Here is a 12307-nt window from a genome sequence, read left to right as displayed (position 1 = left end):
AACCTGGTGATTTTTATTGAAAAGCATTTGGTTTACATTTGAAATGCATAATCTTTCCATAATTGGAGGCTATGTAGGCAAACAATAATACGCAGAGGATTGATAAAATACTTAATACAAATAAGTATTGTCCTGATCAAGGATGCCTATATTATATTATTGGAACATGTTCTCAAAAGACCCCATCTAGAATCTGGTTACTTTATTGGTTAAGACAGGAGAAGATGGGAATAAGTCAGGAGAAAATCAGAATATCTGGGAGTCACAGTGGAAGCACTAAGGAGATTCAAATTAGCAATTGTTTGAACAACTATGAATCAGTATGATGCCTTTTTATTTTTTGTTTTGTGGGATTTTTTTTTTGTGGGAACATAGTTGTTGTTGCTCAGGGATCACTCCTGGAGGTGTTCAAAAGACCACCTGCTGGGGATCGAATTGGGGCCAGTTAGGTGCAAGGCAAGTACTATAATCTCTGTACCATATCTCCAGCTCTAGTGGTGTTTTAGTACTTGAATAATAGGAATAGCAGAATCATTGCATTTCAGCTGGATTACATAGAAACTATGTAGTAGTGTAGTGTATTTAAAACGTAAGACCAACATTTAGAGTTCCTGTTAACTGCAGTTAGCTCATCTTAAAACTGTGGATAAATCAGTCATCAGGGCCTTCATCTCTTACTAGAGTAACGGTTATGAACTGTCCGGTTTCCCTTCCTGTTCTAAAAGGCTATTTTTTCTCCCTAATGCTCTGTAGGTTCTATGCACAGAGTATAGCTTTTTCTCTTGAGCTTTTGAATAGAGAGAGAGAGTGATATACTATATGAGATATGTGAGGCACTTGCATGCTCTTTGTTTTCTGAATCACACAATAGTCAAACAGAAATTGGAATTCATATTTTTGCACTATGCTGTTAGTTAGGAACAAGACAACAAGAGTGAATTCCATGTATAGGCAGCTTAAGTTATTTCTTAAAAATTAATAATTTTCAATGTTTGGGGAAGTTTTGAATGTAGAAAAGCATTAGATGTGGTAGTATATACCTAAATGATAAAAACTTCCTCTATTCTTGTTTTTACTTCATGTTATTTATTCAGTTATTGATGGAGTGCTTTGTTTTATATTCAAAGAATATATTCTGATATCTCACCATGGGAATATATAAACAGCATAAACAAGGAATGCCATACCCACAGAAAGAAGATTTTAAAGTAACTTCAACCTAAATGTTTTCCACCATAAATTGTTTAAACTGTAGTCAGTTTAAAATCAATTTCCAATTTCTATCGCATCTTTACATTTTTATAAGTACAAGGGAGCTATCAACATAATAAATTAAAACTATAATTGTAGTGATCAAGAAAATAATATATAAATGGTTTTAAAGTACATACTTTTAGGATATTTGGTGCTGAATAAGTACCTACACGTGTATTTCTTTTGGGTGCTTATGCAAATATATTAGTAAATGAATTTATTGTGACTTAATTTGCTGTTGCTTATTGCACCTGACAAACAGAAATGCGGAAAATGAAGAATTGATTTTCTAAGATCACATTCTTGAAACTTGTGCTCATTAGAATAAAGAAGAGCCTTTCTGTAACAAATTAAGAATATACATAACCTGTTATGACATAGTCATAGACTTAATAATATGGTCGAGAATTACAGTACTCTCTCAAAGTACATCATATTCAAAATTCACTGGAGATGTCTTAGAGACATCTGTTGTAATTACAGGAACATGGTTTCTAATTCACTTAATTCCCTTTCCTATCTAAACTGTACATATAAGTGAATTTTAAGAGACTGTATAAATAAATTTTTAATTACAAAATGATGTTATACAATACATTATTAATAACACCAACAATGCATAATGTTTATGCATGAGTCCATTTGAAAGACAAGCTAATATATGTCAATTCTAGAGGAATGCACTAATTTGTCCTGAATTTGTGAATAAAGTTCAACCCATGATGCAAGCCAATGAATGCAGTAAGACAGTGGTTTTGCATGCTAGTTTATAGTCAAGAAACATTTTGTACCTATGGCATTTTAATAGTATTTGAGTTTTTTCGTCACATTTGATCAAGATCTTACTTTTCAATGAGCCATGCTGTTGAGAAATTTTGAATAAGATCACTGAGTTGACACGACTAGCTTTTTCCCAGAGAGTTGCAGAATAAAACGGTCTATAGAGTCCACGAAATGTGCACTGTTCTTACATTTCAGTACATGGAAATCACAGTTTAATGTTCATAGGATGTCTCTATGGGACCAGTAGGTCTGCTGGAACTTGGTGGCTGTGGTGCTTCTAGCGGTAACAGATTTCAGAAATCTCCATGGCTAACTCGAGGCACTCACTCGTCTCATGGCAAGACTCAAAGAGGCTGCAGTCCATGTCACAGTTGCAGTTGCAGTCATTCCGAGAATGACTCTCACTGGAGGTGTGGTGATACCTGTGAGAGGGGCAGCATAGGTTGGTGCACATTGTTTCACATATATCAGGCAGCATCAGGAGACAGTCCCAAAACTGGCAAAATAGGCAGGTGAGAATGAGGGAAGCACACTCATCTGTTGAAAAAAGAAAGGAAAATTAATTGCTGTACATGTATGGGAGCCTTTGGAGGACAGACATGTGCAATGGTGCAGTGGTATGCTTTATAACTGTATAGCCAACTCTTAATTCTTTATTATCCTTATTAGGAGTAAGTAACGTATGCCATTATTATTTCAAGTTCCTGAACCCATACTAATACTTACCTTATTTAAGTAATCACTTTATTAACTCCCTGAAAATGTCCTCTTGATTTCATATAATCCAGTTCTTTAAAGTGCTGTCACTTTTCTAAACTCATTTATTTACTTTCCAGCAGAAGTACTCAGAACCACATAATAGTTACCTATTTGTAAACCTTGTAACTGTCTGAAAAATAGCAGAGAAGGACCAAAGAGAGAAAACATCTGGCAGCGTACTTGCCTTGCATCTGATTGACTTGATATCCCACACAATCCACCAAGCACTGCCATGAGTGACCCCGTACTGAAGAGCCAAGACTAAGCCCTGATGAGCAACACTGGATATCGCCCCCCCAAAATATTATTTTTACAGAATTGTAGATAGCCCCTCTCAAATACAGATAACTTTAACACACAGTTAGACTTGGGTATAAAGACAAAAAATGCATTCATTTTCATTTTCTGATCATAAGATATCTTAATTATTTAAGATGACTTCCCCCTAATCTTCCAAAACCAACAGTTTAGTGTAAATAAAAATTAAAATACATATTTCAAAACACAACTGATGTTTTAAGAGAGCTTTTCTAATGTACTTTATTTCAAATGTACTTTTTATTTTTTCCAGTTTATATATATATAACTTAAGTTTATTATATTTTTAAAATCTTAATTTTATGTTAAGTTAATGAAATATATCACTTGCCTCAAATGCCAAGAATCTTATCAAGCTTTTCTTTAAGCTTTTATAAAGCTTTCTTTCTTTTAAAATTGATTTTAAAATTTACTATGTGGCTACTTGTAAAAAATATGAAATTCCATGAAGGCGATTGGTAATTTCTTTTTTGCCAAAGCATACAGTAGCAGAAGTGTTGCTACTGATAAAATTTGATGACACTTTTAACTCCACATCTTTTACTACTAATGCATCCTTTTCAGAAATGTATATGCAAAATGGAAGCAATGCACTATACTCATTTGCTCCAGGGTATTTGTGGCTTTTGTTGACTTATGAGACCAGGTGAATTGAACAAATGCTAAAAGTGACTCTTTCTGAATAAAATACACCTAGTCTGGAACAGAGTGAAATAAACTCCAAGGAAGTAATCATGGAACACACTTTCTACTTGCAAATAATGAGTTATGGCCACAGCACCTGCAACAATGGGTAGCAATTAAAGTGGTCAAAAGATTATGGTGTGCTGCTCTACCATCATATTCTTGGGAAAAAAGAAAATGACTAAGAAGGCCTGGAGGAAAAAGCAGTAGGAGAAATGGAATACTATTGTTTATGGGCCAGGACTCACTTTAAACCTCTATGTGGTTTTTAAATGAATTTTAATGATTTCTTTAGACTATTTGGACCTTTTAAGGCCAAACTTTCATGTTTTCCACACCATCTAATAGGTTAAAAAGTTAATTAACAAACTAAAAATTGTTCTGTAAATTTTAGAAGGAAGTCAATGAATTCAAGTGACAATGACTTCTAGCAGATAATCCAAGGCAAAATCATCCCTGTTGACTTTTACAGCCTCAGTCTACTAAAATGCCCAAACTAAAAAAATTATCAGCATTATTACTAAGTAAATAATGGCCACTGATGTGAAACATTTTTCTCCAAATTTTGCTGTAATGTCACTTCAAATGTCAATCATCTTCATGATGCTGATTTTACTAAACGGTTATATATGACTTGAAAGCTTACCGACCCTTTTCCAAAAAACCTCTCATACCTTAGAACATTCTTTTTAACTAAAAACAGTATGCATTTAACAGGAGAACTGCTACATTTTATAACTAATTCCATTTATAAAACAAACAAACAACAAAACCAACATAGCATCATCTAGAAGGACATTCCTACTGTCCTCAGTTCTTCCAAATGTAAGATGGTGGAGCCCTCACTTTCTTATTTTTTTATTAATATCTTTATTTAAACACCTTGATGACAAACATGATTGTGGTTGGGTTTTAGTCATGTAAAGAATACCCCCATTCACCAGTGCAACATTTCCATCACCAATGTCCCATATCGCCCGCCTTCCCACCCCACCCCCGCCAGTACTCTAGACAGGCTTTCTACTTCCCTCATTCATTCACATTGTTAGGATAGTTCTCAATGTAGTTATTTCTCTAACTGCACTCGTCACTCTTTGTGGTGAACTTTATGTAGTGAGCTGGAACTTCCAGCCCTCCTATCTTTTGTCTCTGAAAATTATTGCAAGAATGTCTTTTATTTTTCTTAAAACCCATAGATGAGTGAGACTATTCTGAGTCTCTCTTATTTCCCTCAGCATAATAGATTCCATGTACATCCATGTATAGGAAAATTTCATGACTTTATCTCTCCTGACAAGCCCTCATTTTCTACTGCAACATTTGAGCCTGGAGCTGGATTCTAGGTGGTTTCTGGACTAACCACTCTCTGCTTTTACCTTTCTCTGTTAGAGAAAATAAGATTCAGTTAAGTGGGAAATGGGACAGTAAAAGGAGGAAAAACTTGGATATTTCTCCTCCCTTTGATCTGTTTCATATAAGATCTTAGAAAGTAGTTTTGACTTCTGGTTTTATCTAATTCTAAACTTCCAGATCCCTCCAAATGCATGTCTAATTGTTATAGTAATGGTGAGTTACTAGTGACCTACAAGCTAATGACAACGTTAGTGACTTACTGTGGCCATGAGGAGAAATCCAGGAAAAGGTACGAGTGCCTATTTTTTTCTCATTTGTAGGGGACCCCACTGGTCTGCTACTTGGTTCATCATCCCTTTAAATACCTTCCTAACATATTTCCAGTATATTAAACTGTATTTATTGAACCGTGAGATGTCCTGACATGGGAGCCAGTGTTACTTTCTCAGTGCCCTTATTGATTTCTCACTGTTTGCCTTCTAAAATGTGGATTGAAGAAGCTTTAAATGCATCTAAGCCTGCAAGCTCCGCCGTCCAAAGTGGTGCTTGGCAGTAAACATGAAACCATGACAAAAACCCTCACAGGGTTATTTTATTTCCTTTTTATACCCCAGGGTACCTTTAGGATATCAAGATTTTATTGTGCTATGCAATACCCTAAGGACACTGAAGGATTAATATAGTTCCAAAGGTACTAAATATACAACTGGGGATTGGATAATTAAGAGGGAGAATCTGCCTCATTAGAAAGAATCAGGTTTAATTACAATCCGGAAGGTAACAATGCAAGGAATTACCGTAAATGCACCTAAGGTCAGTCTTTGAGTCCCAAGCCTATGAGTCTTCCCTGCCAGTCTTTCTCTGCCTTGCCACTGTGATTTCCAGGATTGGGAGGAAGAGGCAGCTCTAACCTCCTATTATAATTTTTACAATTTTCTTCAGCTCAAGAAACATAGTCCTTACTGATTGGGGAATTGCTGGTTAGTAACTTATCAAAATTTATCCCAAATTTTATCAAAATAATGAGTAGCATAAAAGAATGTCTCTGACAATAAGTTTTTGGTTAAAAAGCATAAAAATTGGTTCCCACTCCCCTAAAATTAAAATTTTAAAATAAATCCTGTAATGTAGAATGGAAATAGAAAAAGTATGACTGAATTCCTTTCTCTACCTGGGGTATCATCCCTAATGTTATCAATTTTAATAGCTACTTAAATATGTCAAGATCTATTTAAGCTCAGACAAGCACAACTAACATTCAAGTCAGTTCTTTAGAACTAGAATGACTCGATTTGGGTGAGACTTAGTAAATTTGTGCTTATGTTTTTTTCTGAGTAAATGAACTGAAATAATTATAAAATTGAAACATTTTCTAAGGTGACACTACTGCATTTAATTGTATAAAATTTACAGCGAAGAAAAATGTAATCATTTTATTCAGTAGCCCATGGTGTAATTAAGACTATTCTTTGGAGGTGCCTTGTATTTATGATTTTTTTGTTCCACCTGAATGAGATGTCTCAAATTCAAAATTATACATCAATTAGGTCTATTCTCAGGGTTCTTTCTGTGGAGACTGTTTTCTGATATTGCGTGCATCCCCGATTTTATTATCCACGGGATGCGTTTTCAGTCAGATCATAGGATCATAGGGAGAAATATAAATAGTGCTCGAGACTTTTTTCATTTTATTCTGGAAAAGGACCACACAGGATGAACCACAGAGTAATAACAATACTGCAGCATAGTATGTGATGGGCAGTAAGATGCTTTTAAATTCCCATCAGAGCACACACCATGAACTGCGCTAATGGGTGTAACACATTTTACAAAATCTGCATGCGCGAGACTTTCTGTCCTGTTTTAAGTGGGGGGAAATGTATATAAATAATAGATATTAGCAATTAAGCATCCATTCCTATTCACTCATTTATACATTTGAAAATAAATTAACCACAAAGTACATGAAAGTGGATGCAATCTTCCCCTTTCCCTTCTGTTTTCCCTGCTGTTCCTAAAAGATATTTCTGCATTTATCTCAGTACAAACAATGACCCCAGTTCTCAGTTTTGCATCCTTAAATTAATTCCTACCCAAAATTCTCTAACGTGAAGTGGGTATAGCTTAACTCTTGATTTTTGCAATGTTTGCTCCGTAGGATAATGTGCATTGCTTATCATTATTTGTGAGTCTTCTTGATCTGAATGTTTACTCTTATTTTCTTTTATCCAGGAACCCCAAAACTCTTACCTGACTGGGGTAATAGTCACTGTTTGAGAGGAAAGATGGGATATTGGCTACAGTTTACAAGGGAAATTCCTGGCCTCAGTCCAGGTCAAAAGAAAACAATCTACTTCAACAATCCTAAATTTCTTTTGCTCTTTTTTTTTATTTTTTAAAATAATTTCTTTATTTAAACACCGTGATTACAAACATAATTGTAGTTGGGTTTCAGTCATAACAAGAACACCCCCTTTCACCATGCAACCTTCCCATCAGCCCATTTTCAGCGTATTTGACTTTTGACTTCTTTTTTTTCCCTCTTATTTTGTACCCCATTCTATTGTTTTTCTTGCCTTCAAACAAAACCACATACCTCCATTTTTCTAGCTCTGCCTCTTAAATAGAAGGGGAAACGAGGGTTCCAGGACCAAACAGATATGAGTTCACTAATAGTAAGCCAGACAAAGAGGGGTCCACCTACTCTTTTGCTCTTTTGAAGAGAGAATAATTGGTTCTTTTTACCCAAGAGCAGAAGGCTCTTGGGTAACAGTTGCCTTTGTAATGGAAGAGTCACTGTAGCCAATTCCCTGAAAATAGAGGGTTGAGTATCAGGCTATCTGCTGTTGACTCTTTCCATTCTCCAGATCCCTGATTGGGAAATCCTAGTGCTCTAGGGGCACTGTGAGGATATGCACAGTGGCAATTTCCAATCAGTAGTATTGATTATAAGCACAGTACCTCTTAAGATAACGCATCCCTGATACACTTTGATAAAATATTTTTGCAGAGAATCCTCCAATATTCCATCTTTACTGATTGGCATAAAACTCTAATAAGATTAGTAACTTCCGTATCACCCTGAATTTAAAGTCATAACCTTGTATTCTCCAGGAGGAAGACTCCAGGAGGATGGATATTTGCAGAAAATGACTCCAAGTTGAATGTTGGGGACTTTATAAAAGAAACAATCACTGTCAGCACAAAAATTTAGAGATTTCCTGCAGCACCTGCATCCTTCTGTTAATAATTAACTGAAGCTGAATACAAATTTTGCTTATCGCCTTGTCTCAGTCTCACCTGTCCTTAATGTTGCTTCTAGTTTGCATCATTACTTACTTTTACTCCAAGCTTAGTTTGAAGCAGTCATGGCAACATTCACACAAACATTATCTAATCATTTAGAAACTTCCACTATCGTTATTTATAAAACTACAATTATAATGCAAGCAAAATTTGAATACTAAGTTTATTTATATTATTTTACATGCCATTTAACTTGAACTTCAGAGAACCTATGATGTGTTAATTGCACTAGTCTACAACTGAGAGATTCAGATGACAATCACTTTTTTCAATTTTATAAAGTAAATAATGTGAAGATGGGTTGATGGGATGCCCAAATTCCTGTTATACAATCTTTAGTTAATTTTTACTTATTTTTATAAAGTTCATGTGAATTTAAATGTGAAACTGTATCTCTGTACTTTATTTTTGAGAAATTTCAAACTTTCTTTACTTTGAAAGTAGATAGTGAACTCTAGAATAGGTTATAGATCTAGTATAAGTAATGGTTTAGTTACCGTGAATAAGTCTATGTTTCAATGTGGAGGTCCATGATTTTAAACTTGACAATACTGACCAAATCAATTTGAAATTGGCTTTACAAATGGAACTTGCCTTTTACATCATACATTGGATGTCTATTTTCACTGAATAGAATGTCTATGAAATGGCATCATCTGGAGAAGGAATCAATGTTTTTGTTTCATCGTTTGGGGGCCCCATGTAGCTGTGCTCAAGTATTATTCCTGACAGGCTTGGGAGCCCATGTGAAATGCAAGAGATTTAAGTCAGTTCAGCCTGTGCAAATGCTTTACCTGCTGTACTATTGCTCTTGCCCTGGAGAAGGAATACATTTTATGGGTAATTGTTATGAACATATTTATACTTTTTACCAGACATAGTTCCAACATTTCAATAGCATTTTTTTCTGCCTTTTCCTCTTAGCCTAGACTCATGGTTGAAAAGTCCCAGATCCAAGAAGAGAAAAAAGTTTGCCATTTTCCCTAATTTTCTTCATAGTCCTATAGCAAAAAATGATTACATTTCACCCCAGATTTTTATAACATTGCTTTCAACTCCCAGCTTTGAGAGCAAACAATCTGCCAAGCACCTCATAATTGCAAAGTGACCTTGACATGTGTCATTCACCAGGGTTTTCAAATCAAAGTCTTCCTATTTAATATTCATAAAGACTTTTTTTTTTTCTAACAGCATATGCGATGATTTTACAGAGACTGGGGGTTGGGGAGCTTTATTTAGAGATGGGTTGATTCTGAGAAACATACCATCAGTGTCTCTCTGATGAACTGAAGTATCAGTTTGGAGGTAGGAAAATTTCGTTTGGCATTCTTCAAGGGAGGACAGTGATGTGCTGGATTCTGACAGTTTTTTCTCACTGGGGGTTTCCTTGGCTGGTCCATCTGTGATATTGAATTCGGATACTGAATTTATAACGATAGCATTAATGGGTTTCTCATCTGCATGCTTTCCATTTGTGAGTGGCATACCTAGATGAAAAAGAAAACACATATACACAAACCCTTTATGACCGAAGGGTCTAAGAATGAACATTTGCCGAGAATTTCACATTCTAAGCTTTTATAAGAATTAAGTCTTACTTATTGAATAGGATAAATAAATAATAATATATTGCTAAGAATAAGACTGCAATGTTTATACAATTTTTTGGTGTTTCAATTTTTGGACCACACCAAGTGATGCTCAGAGGTTACTCCTGGCTATGTGCTCTGAAATTGCTCCTGGCTTGGGGACCATATGGGATGCCTGGGGATTGAACCTCGGTCCATCCTAGGTCAGCATGTGCAAGGCAAACACCTACCATTGTGCCACCACTCTGGCACCAATATTTATACAACTTTACACTTAAATTTTTTCTACTTCTGAAATTTAAAGTATTTATAAACAATAAATAAGTGTCAAGCCAAGGGATTAATTTACTTAGGTCAACAAAATCTCTTGCTATGTTGTCAGTTTACTTATGTTTCATGAATTTCTAAAACAGTAAAGGGTCTTAAATGGAAAACAGTACACTTCAATGATTTATATAATCTCCATATATTATATGGATTATATAAGATCATATAAAGCTAATTAAAGTAGCTTTATAGTTTTACCTCTACAATTATTTTTTCTCCCTATGGAAAAAAGGTCAATATAAATGAACAGTCTAAAAACTCGCTTCTACATTTATTCTCAATTACTCTAAGTTCTTATTTTTTCCTCTGTCTTGGCATTGGTTAGTTGATTCATTTAGTAGCCTATGTAGCCTGGATGGGCAGGGATTATGCTTCAAGGGAATGTGATTTATTCACTGGGGCTAGAACTTATCTCTGTATATTCATCCAACACAATTGCTAAGTTGTGAACCCTTCCTTCCTTCCTTCCTGCCTTCCTTCCTTCCTTCCTTCCTTCCTTCCTACCTTCTTTTCTTCCTTCCTTCCTTCTTTCCTTCCTTCCTTTCTTCCTTCCCTCCTTCATTCCTTTGTTTCTATTTTTGTATCTATCTATATCTATCATCTTTCTCTGTTTTTCTCTTTTCTTTTCTCTTTTTTCTCTGTTCTTTCTGTTATTTTCTCTTTCTTCCTCTTTTACGTTCTACTTTTTTTTTGCCTTTTCTTCCTTTTATTTTCCTTCCCAACCCTTCCCTTTTCTCCCCTCCTCTGCATATCTATCTGAGAAAAGAAAACTCACACACCCACAATAGTTGACATGACCTTAGGGTCTAAGGACTGATTTGCAGAAAATTTTATATTCTAGAATTTTATAAGAATTAAGTTCTACTCAAAAGATTAAATCATTATTAAATAGGACAATTGTATATAATATTAGATATAATTCATTTATATTATAGATTTATGAACAATAACATTTTATATATTCTATATAGTACACATATTTTATATACATAAGATATATAAACTATAAAGTATCATAAATAACTTTGTAAGATATTATTCCCTTCCATTTATTCTCTTTTATTTTTATTTGGGAGCCAAACTCATCAATTCTCATGAATTATTTATGGCTCTGTATTTAGGATTACTCATGTATGTGCTTGGGGACAGTTGTATCAGGGATCAAACTGGGTCATACACAAACAAGACAATTGCCTTCACTCCTGCCTTATCTCTTTGATGCGTATTAATTTTTATTATATTCTGGTTTGGAGAGATATAAAGAAGGCTGAGAAAACATACACTTTCTTTTTACAGCCATTTACTCATTGGAAGTAATTAGGCATTCTTCTATAAAATATAGTGGGAAAGCAGTGATGGTGGAAGTGGTGCTGAGAAGCATGAAATGTTAGCAAAGAATTATCTGCTGAAGTTACAATATTGGAGTGTATAAAAGGGAAGCATGAAATCATGTTAGAGAGTGAACAAGACTGGGTAATGGTGCAGTTCATTTTAAATATATTCTAACCAACTAATCAGACTTCTAAGACCTTGAAAGAACTGGTGGTATTCTGAAAGAAGCAGCCCTGCTGATTCCTAGAGACATCTTAAGACCTAAATAAGTCACAGTCCTTATGATTAGATGACATTATTGAGAGGTGTTGCTATTATGTTCGTGTTGCTAGTCCATTGCCAGCTAGGATCAATACTATTGAGGAAGTAAAATAAACAATGCAACTGACCACTTGACTTAACCTTACAGGTTTATATAGCTCAGCACTAAAGATATGTTCTTGTCAATGACATTTTCATTGTCCTTTTATGATTTATTTTTTAGTTTGAAGCAAATGGAAATTTCCACTGTATCCGCCCTCCTAGGGCAGTGTTTCCAAGACTACTCTGAAGAGTGGAATCACCTGGAAAATCTTTAAAATTTTGAAAAGTTTTTTTTTAAA

At 34.8% G+C, this 12307-nt stretch overlaps 1 protein-coding gene across 2 annotated transcripts in view; it reads right to left on the bottom strand.

Moving 5' to 3' along the window:
* Window positions 1-2314: 2314 nt before the first annotated feature.
* The window catches only part of MDFIC2 (MyoD family inhibitor domain containing 2), a 150435-nt gene continuing 140442 nt past the window's right edge, over window positions 2315-12307 (bottom strand). For both annotated transcript variants that reach the window (XM_049777261.1, XM_049777262.1), the window contains 2 exons: window positions 9723-9944; window positions 2315-2574 (listed from right to left, as the gene is read on the bottom strand). In XM_049777261.1, coding sequence (XP_049633218.1) covers window positions 2315-2574; window positions 9723-9944 — 482 coding nt within the window. The remainder of the gene's footprint in view (window positions 2575-9722; window positions 9945-12307) is intronic.

This window comes from Suncus etruscus, chromosome 7 (genome assembly GCF_024139225.1).
Source record: "Suncus etruscus isolate mSunEtr1 chromosome 7, mSunEtr1.pri.cur, whole genome shotgun sequence".
Taxonomy (NCBI): Eukaryota; Metazoa; Chordata; class Mammalia; order Eulipotyphla; family Soricidae; genus Suncus; species Suncus etruscus.
This window is presented reverse-complemented; position numbering and strand designations above follow the sequence as displayed.